General features: G+C 27.4%; 5 protein-coding genes across 5 annotated transcripts; 3 read left to right on the top strand and 2 right to left on the bottom strand.

Annotated features, from left to right (window-relative positions):
• The first annotated feature begins 632 nt into the window (after positions 1-632).
• On the top strand, positions 633-1,592 carry OCT59_013903 (uncharacterized protein). The gene is made up of 3 exons (XM_025329008.2): positions 633-762; positions 833-1,196; positions 1,260-1,592. The coding sequence occupies exons 1-3, from the start codon at positions 732-734 to the stop codon at positions 1,444-1,446; spliced, it is 582 nt and encodes a 193-aa protein (XP_025164371.1). The 5' UTR covers positions 633-731; the 3' UTR covers positions 1,447-1,592.
• Positions 1,476-3,755, bottom strand: OCT59_013902 (uncharacterized protein; the record flags this gene model as incomplete). Its single annotated transcript, XM_066141830.1, has 13 exons — positions 1,476-1,738; positions 1,807-2,020; positions 2,092-2,142; positions 2,213-2,351; positions 2,423-2,450; positions 2,522-2,603; positions 2,673-2,798; positions 2,873-2,980; positions 3,053-3,113; positions 3,186-3,334; positions 3,407-3,507; positions 3,598-3,615; positions 3,740-3,755. 13 exons carry the CDS (start codon positions 3,753-3,755, stop codon positions 1,587-1,589), a joined length of 1,245 nt encoding a protein of 414 aa, XP_066001924.1. The 3' UTR covers positions 1,476-1,586.
• A 3,411-nt stretch (positions 3,756-7,166) lies between these two features.
• Positions 7,167-8,994, bottom strand: OCT59_013901 (uncharacterized protein; the record flags this gene model as incomplete). The annotated part of the gene is made up of 7 exons (XM_066141829.1): positions 7,167-7,363; positions 7,432-7,538; positions 7,623-7,864; positions 7,930-8,267; positions 8,342-8,437; positions 8,524-8,574; positions 8,724-8,994. 7 exons carry the CDS (start codon positions 8,992-8,994, stop codon positions 7,167-7,169), a joined length of 1,302 nt encoding a protein of 433 aa, XP_066001923.1.
• Positions 8,995-9,190: 196 nt separating this feature from the next.
• Positions 9,191-12,284, top strand: OCT59_013900 (uncharacterized protein; the record flags this gene model as incomplete). The annotated part of the gene is made up of 6 exons (XM_066141828.1): positions 9,191-9,734; positions 9,811-9,901; positions 10,289-10,449; positions 10,750-11,112; positions 11,170-11,582; positions 11,661-12,284. The coding sequence occupies 6 exons, from the start codon at positions 9,191-9,193 to the stop codon at positions 12,282-12,284; spliced, it is 2,196 nt and encodes a 731-aa protein (XP_066001922.1).
• Positions 12,285-14,645: 2,361 nt separating this feature from the next.
• Positions 14,646-15,089, top strand: OCT59_013899 (uncharacterized protein; the record flags this gene model as incomplete). Its single annotated transcript, XM_025329077.2, has 1 exon — positions 14,646-15,089. The coding sequence occupies one exon, from the start codon at positions 14,646-14,648 to the stop codon at positions 15,087-15,089; it is 444 nt and encodes a 147-aa protein (XP_025164165.2).
• Between the last annotated feature and the right edge of the window lie 4,330 nt (positions 15,090-19,419).

Below are 19,419 nucleotides of genomic sequence, written 5' to 3'. Positions count from 1 at the left end.
TTATCACAAAATTGTATAAAATTTATTAAATTTAGTCAAAATTCAGATAATTTTTTTTTTTGTTTACATAAATTCACATATTTTATTGAGAAAATTACATATAATCAGTAAAAATTTTCTTTTCACCACAAAACACAATTTATTTTTATCACACACAAAATTTATCTTATAGTGCTGCAAAAAATCATTAGCCTTGGCTTGAGTTTAGAAGTTATACACTTGCGTGTAATAGCATTAATATTAATTCTGGTCAGTTTATACACTAAAGTTTGCATAATGATGGCAAGAATTAGATTTTGGCCCGCATTATGATTTACTGATGATCTATATGTAATGATTAATTTGATATACCAAAAATAAATTTATAAATTTAACATAATGCTTTTTTTTATTGTATTTACATTTAAAGTTTTTAAACATTTATTAATAAAGTTTATAACTATAAAAATTAATTTATAATTACACGTATCAATAATAATTATCACTGGTGTTGTTTTCAATCTGGTAAATACCGAAGTGCATACATGTATGACGCAATGTCGGTCGATAATTTAATGATACAGCGGATAAATTTCGGTCTATCAAGCATCTCATTTTTCAATAAATTTTCTGCTTACAGCTTAGACTTCGGAATATATCGAAATAATGGAATGGAGGAAATGGCGTGATCTTAATGTATATATACGCACCTTTCACTTCGAATCTGGATCAAATATTCTTTACAATTCAACATGAAAATACTTACAGAACAAGAAAAACAAGGTTCAAATAAATTCTTCGAATTTACTTTTGTTTATATATACTCTTTATCTAACTTTATGACTTAATTTAGAACATTATAATGCAACAATTAAAGGTGGTATTAAAGGAGCAGGAATTGGTCTTGGAGTAACGTTGGGTTTATCTTTAATAGCTCAACGTTATTCTCCGAATTTTAGAAAGTTAACTTTACCCATTAAAGCTTTTTTAGTCTCTTCTGGTACTTCAGCTGCAAGTATTACTTTAGCTGAACGAGCTGGTTTAGAATACGAAAGAAAAAAATATGGCTACTATGAACCTGAAAAACAAATTTCTTTACAAGAAAAAACTTCTTTACAAAAAACTAAAGATGTCATATCTGAAAATAGATATAGTATTGCAACTTCTGCTTGGGCTTTAAGTATTGCTGGTAGTTTAGCTTATACTTATAACAACAAGTAAGCATAGTAATGTGTTATAATTAATTTCTTCATGATATTTAACTCTCTCTTTAATTTTAGATATTTATCCCTTTCTCAAAAAGTTGTACAAGCACGTATGTATGCTCAGGCTTTAACAATTGTACTCATCGCCGCTGCTGCTAGTATTTCTGTGACTGATAAAAGAAAACCAAGAGCACCCGCAGGTCAAGATTATTGGAAAGACTTGGTTGCTGCTGAAGAAAAAAAAATTAATGAGATTTCTTAATTCTTATTTAATAATTACCTCATATTATAACAAACGAAAATGTAAAAATTTAGTTAACATTTAATAATTATAATAATAAATATGAAAAATAAAATATAAAATCCGTAATAACTTTCAAATACTACTACGGAATAATATTATCAATTCTTGCTATCAAATAATATGCTAGCAGCGGCATCAACATTACCACTTGCTATGTCTAATAATTTAATAGCCTGATCTCTTGTAATTCCACCCATTGAAATCAAATTTTGAATATGTTCTTCTGGATATTGTGAATGTTGTTGAGATACTATTAAAATAAATAATAATAAAAATTAGTATGTGATTAAAATGTCAACAAAAATCAATGATAATTACCCGGGGAAGAAGAATTTGAGGAAGGCGGATTAGCGATGATGCTAGAAGAAATTGATGGAGATTTCGTATTTGACGCGCTAGAGCTACTTGCTATATCATCAAGATTTTCACCCATCTCATCCATTCTTGCACTTTCTGGTAATTCATGTTCTGCTAAAAACCGAATTTCTTTATCATTAATAATTAACGCATTCTTTCGCAAATCAATACATGCCTAAATAATTACTATTTTTTAGTTTGATGATAAATATGTCTTTGAATCTTTGTAAATAACCCTAAACCAACCTGATGACGCTTAAGCATATCTAGACCGAATAATAAATCGACTCCACGTCCCTAACAATATATTTTCGGGAATTCAATTTAAGAATACTTTTAATTTCACTATATTAGTTTATTTACGTACTTCCATAATCGTAAACGAACAAGCCAAAAACAAATCTGTCCCGACACGAATTTGTGCGGTGTGAACACGGCCTATAATTTTCGCAGTTCCCACACCTTTAGCAACCCCTGCAAATCGTTTATCTACAAGTCGCATAATTCTAATATATACCCACATTAACATTAAAAAATGCATATTTTTTTAAATTCAACGAATTGAATGATCACATACCCGCAATTTTCGGCACACTGAGGACTCACTTAATTTATGAGAAATAATTAATTCGTTAAATTAATAATACAAAAAAAAAGAACATCGCATTTAACCTACTGATAGTAGCTTGAGCACCAGAATCGACAAAAGCCTTCACCGGATTTCCATTAACTTCAACGTTAATATATAACATTGTTACCTAATCACAAATGTATATAAGCCATATATTTTAATTATGAAATAAATTCTTTAATACTATTAAACGAACTCTGCCAAAAGATTCCGGACTATATTCCAATGCAGTTTCCATGTTAGCCAAAACATTTTGCATTCTTATTTCCTCTTCTATCCTTCTTTGTGCCTCAATATCATACGGATCGGCATTAAGCATATTCTGTTTATTGTCAAAAAAGAAAATTAATGGTCTCAACGGAAATAGAATCTCTTTACATTAAACAAAAAGCCTACGATTTGTTGCATCCTTTGAAGCTCCCCTTGACGCTGTTCCATCTGTCGAATTAGTGCAGTAAATCTTGACGGATCATTCAATGCAGCATCAGCAAGTTCCGGCTGAAGCTTGTAAATCAATAAGCTAATTTATGTATTTAGTTCATTCAATAATTGACAAAAATCCTTTAAGTAACTTACTTGAAGTAATTGTTGCATCAAATCGGGCCGACTCAAAACGAATTGACTTATATGTTCTGCACTAATATTGTATGATAACTATCATTGTCGAAGTATAAATGGAGAAAGGAATATAAAAAAAAAAAAACTTTACGCTGTAGACGATGGTTGACTACTGGAAGGACTTTTCTTAAGAAACAATATGTCATCTTGAATAACACCATATTGCTCTAGAGTTTTCTTTGGATCCGTCAATTCTTGTTCGTGATGAAATAAAATTTGATCAGCAGGCGCTATCCCTGTCTATAATAATTTGACAAATCAAAACCGTGCTAAAAATTTCGGCATTCTGAAGAATATTAAAAATTCTCAAACCATTGTCTCAATTAAAGCTTTAATATTTTCTAATTCCATTTGTGAGTCGACTTCCAATTCATGGACTTCGGCCGATTCTGTTGTAAACGTAATTTTCATTTCTTCACAAGGGATGATAAAATGTAAGAAAACTGACGTGATATTTTAATCATTTTAAGGGCAAATACACCAAATAATTGTTTTGCACATACTTTTTTGTGTATATAGTACTTAGTGTTCTTCGAAAACCAAATAACGCGATCGAAATTCACCACGAAATGTTCGACAGTTTTGGTAATTGCGAAAGCCAAAAAAAAAAATCCCGTAATTTTTATATTATGTCCGGATTGTTACACCGCAGTCTAATCATATTTCCTGTTTTGGTTAAATAATACCCGCCTGAATTTAGGTGCCAAATATTCACCTTTATATAATATAATGATTTAGTGATCTATTATTATGTATAATATCTAAATTTCCAAATTATTCTTTATTAATGTTTTATCTAATATCATCCTTTTTTCATATAATTCAAACTAGAATTATAAAATTTGTCAGAATTATAACATCTTTTTAAATTATAATTCTCTATATTAAATTAAATAAAATAGTTTTATGCTTTTTTCTATTATATATAGTACTTTTCAAAAAAAGTCCTATTCTTTGTTTTTTATTAGTATTAAAGTAAATAAAATAAAATAATTTTTATTAAATAAATTTTAAATAATAATTTGTTGAAATTTTTGTAATGAAAATTTTACTTTTTTCATATTTTATTTTATTATATTTTTTTTTTTAAACTAAATACAATTGACTTATTACATCATATAAATTAGAAAAACTATTTATATACAGTTAACCCTCTTTATATATAGTTATATATTTAAAATAAATTATATTTGGTTACTATAATAAAGATATGATTATAAGCAATAAAATTATATAATCCTATCAGCTAGAATTATAAATAATAATTTTAGCTAAATATTCAAATTATAATAATTTTATTAATATTTTCAAGATTATTAAAATTTAATTCCTGTAAACTCTATTGTATTGTACACATTATTTACAAAACTACTTCAAGAGCATATTAAAAAATTCTGTATAAATTATATGATTATCATGTATTATAGATATAATTATATTACAAATTTTAAATTGCTAAGTATTTTCATTAATAAAAGCTTCTAGAAGTAAATTTTTTTAACATTTTTTACATTTTTGTAAATTACTAATAGTTACAATATTCATAAGAAAAGTAAAACTTTAATAAAAGTTTAATTAATTATTATTTATATAAATTATATAATCACAATCATTCATAATGATTCATTATAAAGCTACTTTGTAATATGAACAATCTAATCAATTTATCAAGAAAAAATGTTAAAATAATTATTTGAAAAAATTTTAAAAATCAACACTTATGAAATGATTTATACTAATCATATTTTATTAACATATGGGCTGATTTGTCTACCTTTAATTAAAATATTAATTTTATTACATTTTTATTATACAAAATACTATATAATATACAGTAAATTGGGAATGAGTATTAAAAAATTTTTATTTAATGTTATTATACTATAATTTGGTAAATATTTCTTTTAAATTAATATAATTCTTAGCACTTACTATATATGTTAAAAATTTATATCTCAACTTAAAACGTAAATATCTCCAGATCCAGTGATCCAATCGGCAAGCTCTTTTTTCGTTCATATAGACCAGATTAAGGGCTTTCCAAGGAGCCTAAATTTATACAAAATAGATCAGTGGATCCCAAGATATTTGCATTTAAGCATGTTAAAAAATTTGTACCTCAACTTTAAACGTAAATATCTCCGGATTTAATGATTCAATCGGTGAGCTCTTTTTTCGCCTATAAAGTCCAGAATAAGGGCTTTCCAACAAGCCTAAAATTATAGAAAACGGATTAGTGAATCTTAATATATTTGCGTTTAAAGATGGTAATACAAACTCTGACATAAAATAATTATTTTTATTGTTTGAAAATATTTATTATGATACTATCTTTTATATAATATTTTTATTATACTTTTATAAACATTTATAGCTACTAAGGCTAGTATATACATTTTTATTTTACTTTATATTTATTAAAATATACTTACTTTTTAATAATATATGTTAAAAATTCCATATATATGAGAAATGGGTTTTTTATTAGTGAAATGGATTTTTTTACAGCTCTTTTACATTTAATAATTTAAGTTTTACAAATGTAAATTTTTGTTCAACTTATTATTTAGTCAAGTGATCATCAATCAGATGATTTTTTAGTATTACAAAACAATTTTGAGTAACAAAAATTGTGAAAATCAATCAATAATTCTTTTTAATGCAGAGTAAACAAATCAGCCCATATGATTACTCAAAAATATATATATTAATAATACTTGAAATTTTAATATGTAAATATCAGTATAGAAATAAACTGTACTATATAATTTTTTTAAAAATTTCTCATATAGTACAGTACAGTACTATATAAAGCACTATATTGTACTGTATGATAAATTAAAAAAATTCATAATGTATAGTTTATTCATATAACTGATAAAATTAAAAAATTTATATAATTAGTACTGTATAAAAATTTTATAATCAGATTTATACAGTACAAATAATACTAATTATTTAATTAACTTAAATTTTATATTCAAAATTGTACAATTCACACTTCTTATTTAAAAAAAATTATTTATTATTATACTTAATTATTTATTTATATTTACTTTTCTTAAAAATTTTTTATTTCCAGGTAAGTAAACTTTGAAGATATTTTTGATAAATTATAATTAATCTAACATTTTTATTTCTAGGAATTATTTTCTTAAATCTAAAAAGGATAATGTAATGATAAAAGTAAGAATAATAAATAACAATAAAAAGAAACTATAGTAAAAGAAAAGTGTTTTAAATAAAATAACAAAAAGAAGCATTAAACAATAAAAGGGAGATGTCAAGAATAAATAAGAAAAGAAAGCATTAGAAATAAAGAAACCAGGAATGAAAAATAATAAAAAGGGAAGTATCAGAACAAAAAATAGTAAAAATAGAGTATCAGGAATAAAAAACAATAAAAAGAAAGCATTAGAAAATGAAAAATAAAAAAGAAAAATTAGAAATGAATAAATAGCAAAAAGAGATGTTAGAAATGAAAAATAAGAAAAATAAAAGAAGCATTAGGAATAAAGAATAGTTAAAGAAAAGTGTCAAAAACAAAAATAATAAAGGTATTAAGAATGAAAAAAATAGCAAAAGAAAGATATTAGGAACAAAAAATAAGAAAAAGATCAAAGAATACTTAGCTAAAAATGAATATTTTTCTGAAATGCTATTGTAATGATTTTTCAATATTTTTATAATACTTATATAATTGTAATATTATTTTGTAATGAATATCAGTATTTTTAATCATTTTGTAATCTATATTATAAAGGATTAGGAAAAATATTTTAAAACCATTAAGATAAAATGAATTTGCAATGTATTTTGTAATATATTTCATAATGATCTAAAATGAATTATAAAAATATTACAATTTAAAAATTATTTAATGATTTTACAATGCATTTTGTAACGTATTTTATTATATATTAAAAGAATTATAAAAATATTACAAATTATTTTATATAAAAAGCATTTTGAAATTATATTTACAATAATTATATAATTATTATTATATTTGCATTAAATTCATTACAAATTATATGAATAAATCAATAGAATAACTATTTTTTTTCGGAATTTACCAATTCATATAACTATTAATATTTAAATCACTTGCTAGTGTTGTCCCATCTTCGGAAATAATCTGTACACTTGCAGTGATACGATCAAGATTATGCAAATCTGTTAATATTGCACTTCGCCATCCAGTTCGTTTATTTCTTCTGGCACTGAAATAAATAGTACGATCAATATCTTTTTGTACAAAGTAACAGACTATAATTAAAACTACTTGATAAGTAGTTTTTTAATGCAATCCATGATGTTTTGATTTTCAAACAAACGATTTCTTTCGACTTGTTTTAATTGTGGTTCAAAGACTTTGATAATATCATCTTTACTTATAAAGTTTTGAAGATGAGAGGAGTTCGGAAGGTTATTCTGGGTCACACTATATGATATAAATAATAAACTACAATTAATTTCTATTACTAATTATAATAAACATTGATCACAAAACAGTTAAATATCTTACGTGTAACGGTCCAGAAAATCAAATGCTATTTCAGTACATTCGTCATACAATTTTACTCTCCAAGTGGCAAACCATCTGCAACCTTTTTTTTTAACATCGCCAGCATCTATTTTAGTAATACCAAGATGTTTAGCACATTCTCTGGCTAGTGCTAAAATTAATTCTGGTGTTGGTTTTCGTATACGAAAAAAGAGAACTTTTGTCATTAATAAATGAGTCGCAAGTTGTGTAAGTTGGGAAACCTATAAAAAAAAATTTTGATTATTATTAATTGAAGTTTTCTCATTAATAATTTAAAATCACTTACATTATTATTATTTAAATTTATATTCATTTGATCATGTAAAGTATTATTATTTAGAGAAGATTGTAATACAGTAGATCCTGTAGTTGAACATATACTTGAAGATAATGCTTGCAAAAAAGCATTAAATATTGGCATTAAATTATTTGTTGAATCTTGATTACTAAGAGAGATTGCTGGTTGGACGGTTGTAGTAGTATCCATTTCATTATTAGCTTCAATTTCATGAATATTTGTTTGGTTATGACTTGTTAATAAAGATTTTTTAGCAGGTGATGGTATTGCCGATGTAAATGATGGTACAGCTGTCATTGATGTGGCTGATGATACAGTTGAAGATGCTGTTATAGGAATTTTATAATAAGTAATTGTTTAACTTTTTTTATCTTAAAATTTCTTTAATTTTTTAACTTACTTTTTTCATCTAATTTCATACGTTTATTTGATAAATAAAAAGGACCATCACTTAAAATATTTACATTATTTATTAATTCATCTAGAGTTTTCTTTTCTGTAAATCAAAATTTTAATTAGTTACTTACCATATTAGTTTTACCATTACATTATTTACATATAATATATTTATACTTAACATACCTGTTCTCGTTACACTTGATATAAAAATTTCAGGTCTGTCAGGTATCATATCTTAGCGAAAATTTGTATCTGTTGCATTCAATTCATTATCAGTATCTTCATGGCCATCATTTTTAAATTTATTTTCGTGATCATCACGATCATCATAATCAAGCTGTGTAGCGTGTAGCCTTTCATAGGATGTATATTAAGTACACTACTTTCAGTAAAAGAATTTTTCATTACTGGTGCAAGTGGAGGAGTATTTGTGGTATTTTTATTTATTTGACAACTCGTAGTAAGTATATTATCATCAGGAGTTATAGATTCGCTAGATATATTACTATTAGTATTAGTAATAGAAGAATTTTTTGTTTGACGTTTTTTAATAGGCATATTGGAAGTTAAAGAAGCATTGTCAGCATTTTTAGTATTTCTAGTTATAGGTCGTCTTCCAGTAAAACCTTTTTTAATTCCTTTACCACGAGGCATATTTGGTTTTAAAAAAAGAATTTTTTTTAAGAAAAAGTCAATTATTAGTTTAATTTGATGAAGTTAAATACCAATCAATAAATCAATTGTTACACTAATATAGAATTTTATAGTGTATTTAATCATTAGATCTATAAAATTCTCATCTTTTTTTTATCAAAATTCAAGATTAACGTTAAAATTTAGTTATAGAATAATGTTTTTAAAAAAAATTAGAGCTGATAAAAAACAACATAAAAAATCCAACTTTTGTTTGCGTAAATCTAGAGATACTCATTCAAATAATAATTCATCTATATCTAATCATACTATCATTTTAGATAAACAACAAAATATTTGTGAAAATAATACTTCATCACAATCAAATACGAATAATTTTTATTATAAAATTAATGAAAGTATTAATAATAATCATGATACTAGCAAAAATAATAAAGATTCTTATCACAATTTTAATGACTTTAACGAAGATCTTATTGATGATGATTTTACAGAAATTTATGATACTGGCGAAGAATTTAACAATATTGATGAAAATGTAAATGGAAATAGTGATATTTATGGAGAATTTAATTATATTGACGAAGATTTTACAGAAAATTGTGATACAAATGGGGAATTTAATAGACGAGAATATGATAATAATAAAAAACAAAATTGTTATTCTGGAGATGCAGGACCATATTTTCCAAATTTTACTATATTTTTATTATTTTTATGGGTTATAAAACATCAAATAGGTATATGTTTTTATCTATAAAATTACAGTACTACTTTTTATATTTTTATACTAATCATATATATTTTTAAAATTAGGTTTTGAAGCATATAAGGATTTTGCAAATATTGTTAAATATCCCAAATTTAATGCAAATGATGTTCCATTTTCACTCGCAACTGTTAAAAAGTATCGAAATGGGTTACCTCTCCTTCCATTTAAAGGATATACTATTTCTCTTAACAATCATAATACACCATCTACCTCTAAACCTACTACTCAAGCTTTTATTTTTCCCTTAAAAAATATTCTTTGCCGTATATTATCAAATCCACAGCTGCATGAACATATGTACTTTGGTCCAGGTATATATTGTGAAAACAAACAGGAAATATGGCATGGAGTTCTCTGGTACAAATCTCCATTGTTTGGTACTGAACACATTAAATTAAATGAAACAATTTATAATCTTGGTGATTTCATCAAATACTACAATATACATACAATCAATCAATTATGTTATGGTCGAATTATATCAATCTTACATATTAATGATTCTCATGATATTTGTATTAGAATTGAAAATATTATTGAATATAATTCATTGCCTTTTCAACTCAAATCACAGCAAAGAAGAAATGCTTCTTATGATGGATGTCTATGGATGACTGATTATACAATAATTATTAATCCTATAAATATTGTGTCAAAAGTAGATATTTGGTTAACAGATATTGGTGAACTCAGCAATTTTCAATATTTTATAAATGAAATTGTATATTGTATCAATGGGCAGTGGAGCACAAGACCAATTGATTTACGACATCATCATCCAGTTGAATATATAACTACACAAAATACTCCATCTAATTTACCAATTTACAAATTTTTTTTAGATATCTACATTGATAAGTTTGGTCCATTTCGTAATGCATACCATGGTATTGGTGGTATTTATTTGCAGATCGGAAATATGCCACAGATTTTACGTCAAAAACTAAAAAATCATTTTCTTATTGGCTTTATTCCTTTTTCAGCTTCATGTGATGAGGTGTTACAGCCACTAATTAATGATATCCAAGATCTTGAACATGGTTATGAATTGGAAATTAGTAACCAAACTGTTTGGGTTACTGGTGGATTGGGTGTCATAACAAGTGATTTACCTGAAGGTAATGAACAATCAGGAATCAAGAATCATAATGCACATTATGGATGCCGAAATTGTATGATCCATCATAATAATTTGCATGATATTACTTTTGATATTGTTAAATATGCGCGTTACTATCACATAACTACATCTTATTTTGAAGATATAAGTAATGCTAAAACTCAAGCTGAACGTGAAATACTTTCTACTCAATATGGAATTCGTGAGAAACCTTCTAGTTTTGATAGTATTTCACGTGATAGACATATTCAATAATGTCCACATGATGCATTTCATTGTATAGGTGGACTTGCAAAAGAAATGTTGCAATCAACATTTGGAATATTAAATTCAATAGGAGAGAATGAATTTTTAAATGTATGGCGTAATTTTGAATATCCATCAGTTTGGTCTCGTCAACACAATCCTATTTCTCATTTAAACTCATATTTTTTTTCTGATTATCTTCGTTTAAGTATGATCATGCCATTTCTTATTAATAGATCATTAATATCCACTTCAATGCTAAATAGAACAATTGTTGAATTTTTAATTGAAGAAAGCAAATTTACAAAACGTCAAATAATAGATCAATTTCTTAGTTTATGGGCATCTTTTTCTAAAATGGCATCATTAATATTTTGCAAAGAGTTTTCTGAAGATAATTACAATGATTTACAACAAAATATAATACATTGGTCTGAAAAAGTTGGAAAGGTCTGTATCTAATTGATTTATAAGAGAATTTGTAAAAATTTGTCAATTACTTATTATTTTTTATAAATAAATTCACAGTTTTTTCCTAGAATTACTCAATTACCAAACTTCCATATATTATGTCATTTTACTATGCATGCACGAAATTTTGCAACTCTGGTAAATGTTGCAGTTCCTACAAAAGAAATGATGCATAGACTATTCAAGGCAATGATTCCTCATTCTAATAAGAAAAATATAGAGATGGATTTTGTACAACGTGATAATTGTCTACAAACTCTAAGATTTTTGTTGGATGGTGGTGTTGATAAAAGATATGATACAGAAAGACAATTAAATTTCAACATGTTATCAAAAGACCAATGTGTACGTGCACTTCTTAGTTCATGGTACATTTTGCCATCTAAGTTTGATTTAGAACAAGATGATGATAATACATCTTTGCAAATAACATGTATGGACGAAAATTACATTAATATAAAAGTTCAAGGACTATATACTAAACACGATTTGCAAACTAATAACCTTGAGAAAAATCTTGATGACAACTTGTTTGCTGAACTTGGTCGTTCATATAATAAAGAGCTTGATTGTACTGAACATCTTACATCACGAAAAGTAAAATATTACAGTCGCACCTCCATAAGTGCACGCACCTGGGACCCGGCCATGCAAGTGCATTTAGGGAGGGTGTGCACTTAAAGAACAGCCAATAAAAAAATCGATATTGTTACACAATTAGCAATCCGAAAGAATTTTTATTTAAATTCAATTTTATTTTATATTTTTCGAAATAAAATTACATTTTAATGAAAGTATGCGTTAATATCAGTCTGACGCAATGAATTTGTTTTTTTGACCCTAAAAAACTTTTCAATTTTTCCCACTAACTTTACATATTCTTCCGCATTTTCCTGTTGAAGCAGAAACATACGCACAGTTTCTAAGCTAGCAATTGCAGTGCTAGTACTAATAACGGGAATTTCATCACTATCGTCTATTTCTTCTAGATCTGTATTCTCCTTGTCAGTATTCTTGAAGAGATATACGAGTTCTTCAATAATTTTATCATCTTCGGGAACTTTGTAAACAATATTCTCTTCAGGTAGGTTAAGAAACTCTTCTGCCTGCATTGGATAGGGGAGATTAAGGTCTCGAAGTGCATCCGCGAGTTCATCAAGCACTAAGTTTTCATTTTGGCGGATATCTTCTGAAACATTTCTCAAATCTACATTTACATCGTCAGGAAGAATTTTTGTGTGCCACCAACAGTTACGAACTACTTCAGGATTAATCTCACCCCAGGCTTGGATGATAAAACGAATTGCCTGCAAGATATCCATGCGTAAATCTTCTGCACGATTACCTGCCTCTACATATCGCAACAACAAACTATTAAAAATAATCAGTTAGATTTGCTATAATATGTGCAAATTTAATAAATCTAATAAATATACCTTACCGTACATGAGAACGATGATAGTGTCTTTTGAAAGACATGATTACTCCGGCATCCATCGGCTGAATTTTTGAAGTCGTGTTTAGAGGCAAAAAATGAACATTAGTGTATTGTAAGGTAAGGCCATCTAATTTGTGGCTGGAACAGTTGTCAAGGAGAAGTAACACGCGCTGGCCTTGATGTTTTAGACCAACTTGATGATCAAATTCCCGAATCCACTCTTGGAATAGCGACGTGATCATCCAGGCTTTGGCATTATTACGGTATGTCATAGGCATGGATTGAATTTTTATATTTTTAAAACAGCGCGGTTTCTCAAATTTTCCGATGATTAAAGGCTTTAATTTGTGAGAGCCGTCAGCATTTGCACACAACGCGATCGAAATACGTTCCTTGTTCACTTTACGCCCGGCAAGACGTTTGGTTGCGAGTGTTCGATCGGGTTCTAACCTAAAAAAATATCAATACTACACTTGTGCAAGATAAGTGCGATATTTTTTTTCTTCACAGCACCTGTAAAATAATCCCGTTTTGTCCATATTGTATATTCTCTCAAGAGGGTAGTTAGAACAACGTTCTCTTAGTAAGGGTAAAGCGTTAGCAATAGCAGCTTCATCAGCAGATGAAGCTTCTCCTTCAAGCTTTCGTTGACGAATTCCATTGCGATCTTTGAATTTATGGAGCCATCCCGAGGAAAATTGTAACGCATCTCGGGGAATATCTAATCCATCAGCAATCATTTTGGCTTTTTCGATAAGTAGTGCATCAGACAGAACCGTTCGATGCTGGTAGTCTAAAACAAATTCCTTGAGCGCTAGCTCAAGTTCTGGATAGGTGACTGGTTTATGTCGCTTGGTATTTGGACTGATAGTTTCTGAACCAAGTCTTCTTTCTGTCGTCTGTAGGATACGAGTAATTGTGCTCTCGTTAACTCTAACATGCCACTTTTCTTCAATCCAATCAACATACTGAGCGCGAGTCCTTTTATTATCGCAAGCGTAAGTGCAAATTTCTCGCTTTTGGATTTCAGTAAGAGTTGTTCTTTTAAGAGACATTTTTAGGGATTAGGGGTGTATGGATGATTTCATTGTTATTAAATAATAATGAAATCATCATCTTTTTTTCTTAATTTAGATACATGACAATCTACTTTTTTATTCTATGGGGTTTGTTTATATATTAACATGCGATATTTCCTCGTTAATATGGCCTCCTTAAAAAAATCTTCCCTGGCTATACTAATTTGGGATAATTGATCAAGCAAAAATAAATAAATGTTCACACGCTTGTAATCATAGATTCATCTCTCAGAATCGCACATAACAAAAATAATTTATGTGGTGTATAAAATAATTTAATAAAATTGATTTTCTTCGGAAATAATAATATTGACAAATTTTAAAATTAATCGGGACTAAACGATTGGTCAATATTATGTCGTTGTCACGTGAATGCACTTACGGAGGGTGTTCCAATATACCCGGGATTCGGAATCACTTGCACGTGTAGAACATGGAGGGTGTGCACTTAGCACTAAGTCCCTAGCTTGGGACCAAGCCATGGCGTGCATATAGAGAGGGAGTGCACTTATAGAGGGTGCACTTATGGAGGTGCGACTGTATAAAAGTATTAGTTATACTATAGTTGATGGTAATAATCAATCCAATATAAGGCTTCGTGTTGGTGATGTTATAAATATTTTAGAAGATATATCAGATGATAGAGAAACTGAACTTAAAACAATAACTTCTTATGCACAAATTCGGGCAATTTTTCTCCACACAAAAGATCAGTTACAAATTCCTTTTTTATTGTTAAACTGGTTTATTTCACTGGGTATTAATGATTCAAAATTAGGTTGTCCCCGATATAGATTTCAGCAATTATCAGATCAAACTTGGCGTCGAATTTATGCAATTAAATGGATAGATCACCAACCTAATAACCATTTTATACATCAGTGTCGAAAAACAGGTTGTGAAAATGGAAATCATGATAAAACCAATGTATATTATTTGCATAATATCTTTTATTATACTGCTATATAATATATTTAAATATTTGATCAGCAATTAAATTTAAGTTGCATTATAATTTTTAAACTTTCTTTTATTTTATTACAGTTATTTGTCATTTTAAATAAAAAAGTTTTATTATTTTTAATTTCATTATAAATTTAATATAATAACTTGATTCAGACTGCCAAAATTCAAAGACAAAAAGTTTTAGCATTTACTATACTCTAGTTTAAATTTGTTCTTTAGGTATGTCTTTTGAGAAAATCATTAACGATAGTTGTCATGTGTATATTTACTTATATAGATTTGGGAATTAGCAGTTTCTTTCAATAATTTTAACAAAAAAGTTTTTATTTGAAAAACTGCAAGATATATTAAGTGCAAAGAATAGACAACCAATTCTGCTGCGTATATAATAATTTTAGATATACAGTATTATAATTATATTTTAATTAAGATAAGAATATATGTATTACGATACAATAGTATACTGTATACGATCAACTAACCTTAAAAGTCTAATCGATACTATAAATTACCTACTAACATGTGATCGGCATAATAGACACAGAAGCTACATAAGCATAAATATTTGATCTTGAAGTAAACATCGAATGAATTTTTCTTTCTTCCAGATCTATATCTCTTTATTATTTTTATTATTAAACTTTCTTATAAATTCTTCTAAATATTTATTATTTATTGCACAAATTTTGGTGATTTATGTTTTATGAAAAAAAAAACTTCCACTCTTGTTTAAGAATTTCTTTGCCTTGTAGTGATTTTTAAACTGTTTTCACTTGAAATATACTAAAAACTTCAACACTAAAAAATTTGTAAAAGTTTGTTTGCGAAATGGATTACAAGGTAAAGCTAGAAAAGAAATATTTTTTTTTATTTATTTTGTTAAGAACATTTACTAACGTTCTTTTCTTTATATTTTATTTTTTAGAAAATGGCTTTTCAGAACTAATGGACGCAAGGTAAAACTGAAAAAAAATTTTTTTATTTATTTCATTAAAAATGTTTATTTACGTTCTTTACATTTTTATTTTTTTAGAAAATGGATCCTTGGATCTTTTAAGATAAAATGGACGTAAGGTAAAGCCAGAAAAAAATTTTTATTATTTATTTCGTTAAAAAATGTTTACTAACATTCTTTATATTTTTTAGTTTTATTTTGTTGTTTTATTTTGTTAAGAACGTTGACTAACGTTCTTTTTTAAATTTTTTTTAGAAAATGGCTCGCTTCCTAAGCAATGGCACCTTCAGAATTTGTATTTAGCAAAAATTTTTAAAAATTTTATTAGATGGTTTGATGCCAGAACGGGATTGAAAGCACGATAAGAATGAGATAAATGGCAATTGGTCAGGGATCTAACTAACGAAAAGATGGAGTGTATTGGAGTCTTCTATAAAGGGTTTGTTCTCTAATCATTATTTCTTGGCCCTTTGTTTAATTTTATCTGTATGGCCTTGTTGTTCTTCTGCTTGTTCTAGCTTATAACATATTTAGGTAAAGACCTTAATAAAGAATTTCCAAATAATCCATTTTCTAAGAAGAAATTCCAGTACTTCTACCTTGGCCGGAGGGGTTGAAGCAGGATCTCTTGGAATTAAAGAGAACAAGTGAATATGAATTTTTGAAAAAACCCCAGACAGAATATACTGCAGCTTTCATTAAATTCATCAGGATCACGCAAAATTGAAAAGTGATCGGATACTTTAGTGATTCAAAAACAATGGAAAATACGGTGCAGGCTTTCATGCAGAAAAATGATTTGGAGAAAGTATGGATGGTAAGGAATTTCAAGACAGTATATAGAGATGGGAAACGTAATAAGGATAAGAAGAGAATAGAGGACAAGAGAGCTGCAAACTCTTTGCACAGTAAGGTAAATGATATTCTTATGCCACAAACGCCTCCAGAAAGGATTTACATGGGACTATCAAATATGGTGACAAGGAATAAACAAAATTTATTACCCACAGAAATGATTATTGCAGAAATGAATCAAGGTCTAGGTGATTACAAGAAAAGGAGAACGTAGATAGTGACAGTGATGGAGACGATGATGATGGTATAGGAATAGGTAATTTGGAAGAGTTAGCTAGCAAACCTTTAAAATGAGATAATGTAGCGCTGAACAAAGTTGTTGAGATTATAAAAAATTATTAAACAAACGAAAAGATAAAGTATATTTCATATCAAGCATCGTTAACAAATGCGCCTGCCAATGTTAAGGAAAGGTTAAATGGAAGAAATAAAAGGGATTTTTGATCAGAACTCCAACATGATGGAATGGAAAAAATTAACGTGGAAGTGGTGAGTGTAATATGAGCGGAGTATGATATAGTCAGGTCCTTAAAAGATTGGGTGCTTAAAGAAAATAATTTCTTTTTTTTGAGCCAAAAGTCATCAGTATGGCGAAACAAAATAAAATATTCCAGAAATATAACCACCCTTAACGATGATTTCAAAAAAAAGTTGAAAGAAGAAAATTGGAGGACCGATAAAGTAGAAGTAGGAGAAAAACAAGTATTGGTAGAGTCACCATCAAGAAGTGAATCTGAGAAAGCGAAGGTGAAGGTGAAGAAAAGAAGAAAAGAAGAAAATAGGAGATAGATAGGGATAGGAATGAAGATTAATCGAAGTCACGTAATTTTACGTAAAAAAAAATTTTTTTTTTTTCTGATAACAAAGTTTTGAAAAGATGCTAGTATAAAATTAAATTTTGAAGAAAGGTTCAACCGCCAGGAACTTCTCTTAAATTGCAGAAACCTTTCAGACACTTTGGAACTGATGGAAGGTACTTAAAGTTACTTTTTTTAAATTAGGAACATTAGTAAACATTACTAATATTCCATTTATTTTTCTTATTGTAGGAATTTTCAAGACGCTTCAGAACCAATGAAATGCCTTGAAAGGTAATTAAAAAAGGATCGGGGTCTTTTTTAAAATTAGGAACAGTAGTAAATATTACTAATGCTCCATTTTTTTATAGAAACCAACCTTTGACTTTTTTGGTTAAACAGATCAGAATCTGCATATCATGTGATTTAAAGCACAAAATACTAAAATTAAGCACCAACTTTTCATTTTATTTAACAATTCTAGGAATATTTAATGATAAGAGAAGAAATTGAGTGTTGAAGATGAAAAATGAAGACTTGTGAGTTATTTGGACGCTAATCTTGGGATTACCATAAGAACAATGGATATGATCTTCAATGTAACAAGAAATTGAAATACTGGCGTTAGCTGATCCCATGAAAGGTTGGAATCTTCAAGATTATTGAATGGATCGTATTCTCTTACATCACACAGACCATGATTGTTGATAAATTTCATTGGCTACAGGAAAGACAAATAAGATGAACGTGACGATACTAATTTTATGATTGAAGTGGTCAACTTGACTGATCGTGAATAGAGAATAAGTTATATATATATTTAGAATTAATTGTTGTTACATATATATTATATAAAAAAGCAATTACAAATGTTTAATAAATAAGCTACAAATATATTAATAACTAATTATAAAGTAATTATATACTGAATTAAAATACATTTTAAATATATTTTTATAAAGCATTCATAATATCTTTGATGTATTTGTAAATGATTATAAATATATTATAAAATAGTTACAACATATATTTAACATCAATTATAAATTAATTGCATATTTAATTGAATACAATTACAAAACAATTTTAAAAGTATTATAAAATGATTTGATATGAAATTACAATTATAGATAACATCATTTGTGATAGTTTCAAAATTATAATGTAATAAGGGTTTTGTTTTTTATCGCACCCGCGATATGTCGCAAGGGCATGCGCCTCCTAATTTTATTGGCGAAAAATTTTTTTGTGGCGCGTCAAATTTCAATTGTAACACGATCTTAAAAAATTTTTTTTAAAAAAATTCTTCGATCTGTTTTGGTTTCTTTGTCCCTACCCTTTAATAAAAACAAACCTTTACATTTCTTTTCTAATTACGTTTTCATTAAAAACATTGTTTATCATGTTTATATTTGATGGTTGGTTTCTTTTTTCTTCTTTTTTGTCTTGTTTTGAAAACTACACTAAAGGTTTTTTTTTCTTTTTTCAGGTCCTTTGCGTTGTGGATTTTGACGTTAATATCATTTGAAAAGAGACTTTTCGTTCTTTAAAGACTCGGTAGGTGAAGTTTAATACACCGTGTTTAATAACCTTAAAAACACTATTAACGATTTTTTTTTTTACTTTAGATTCTTTTACTTTAGATTCTTTTCACAACAGAAGTTTAATGTCAATTTCGTTACTTTTCCTTCTTCTCATTTGGAAAAAATATTGGTAAGTGTCGGTT

The sequence above is a fragment of the Rhizophagus irregularis genome, chromosome 21 (assembly GCF_026210795.1).
Source record: "Rhizophagus irregularis chromosome 21, complete sequence".
NCBI classification, from domain to species: Eukaryota; Fungi; Glomeromycota; class Glomeromycetes; order Glomerales; family Glomeraceae; genus Rhizophagus; species Rhizophagus irregularis.
This window is presented reverse-complemented; position numbering and strand designations above follow the sequence as displayed.

Bases quoted from the DNA above. Each gene is read 5' to 3' on its own strand.
- OCT59_013903 (XM_025329008.2), top strand. From the start codon at position 732: ATGAAAATACTTACAGAACAAGAAAAACAAG. The intron at 763-832 runs GTTCAAATAAAT...GACTTAATTTAG, and splicing joins TACAGAACAAGAAAAACAAG to AACATTATAATGCAACAATT. The intron at 1,197-1,259 runs GTAAGCATAGTA...CTTTAATTTTAG, and splicing joins GCTTATACTTATAACAACAA to ATATTTATCCCTTTCTCAAA.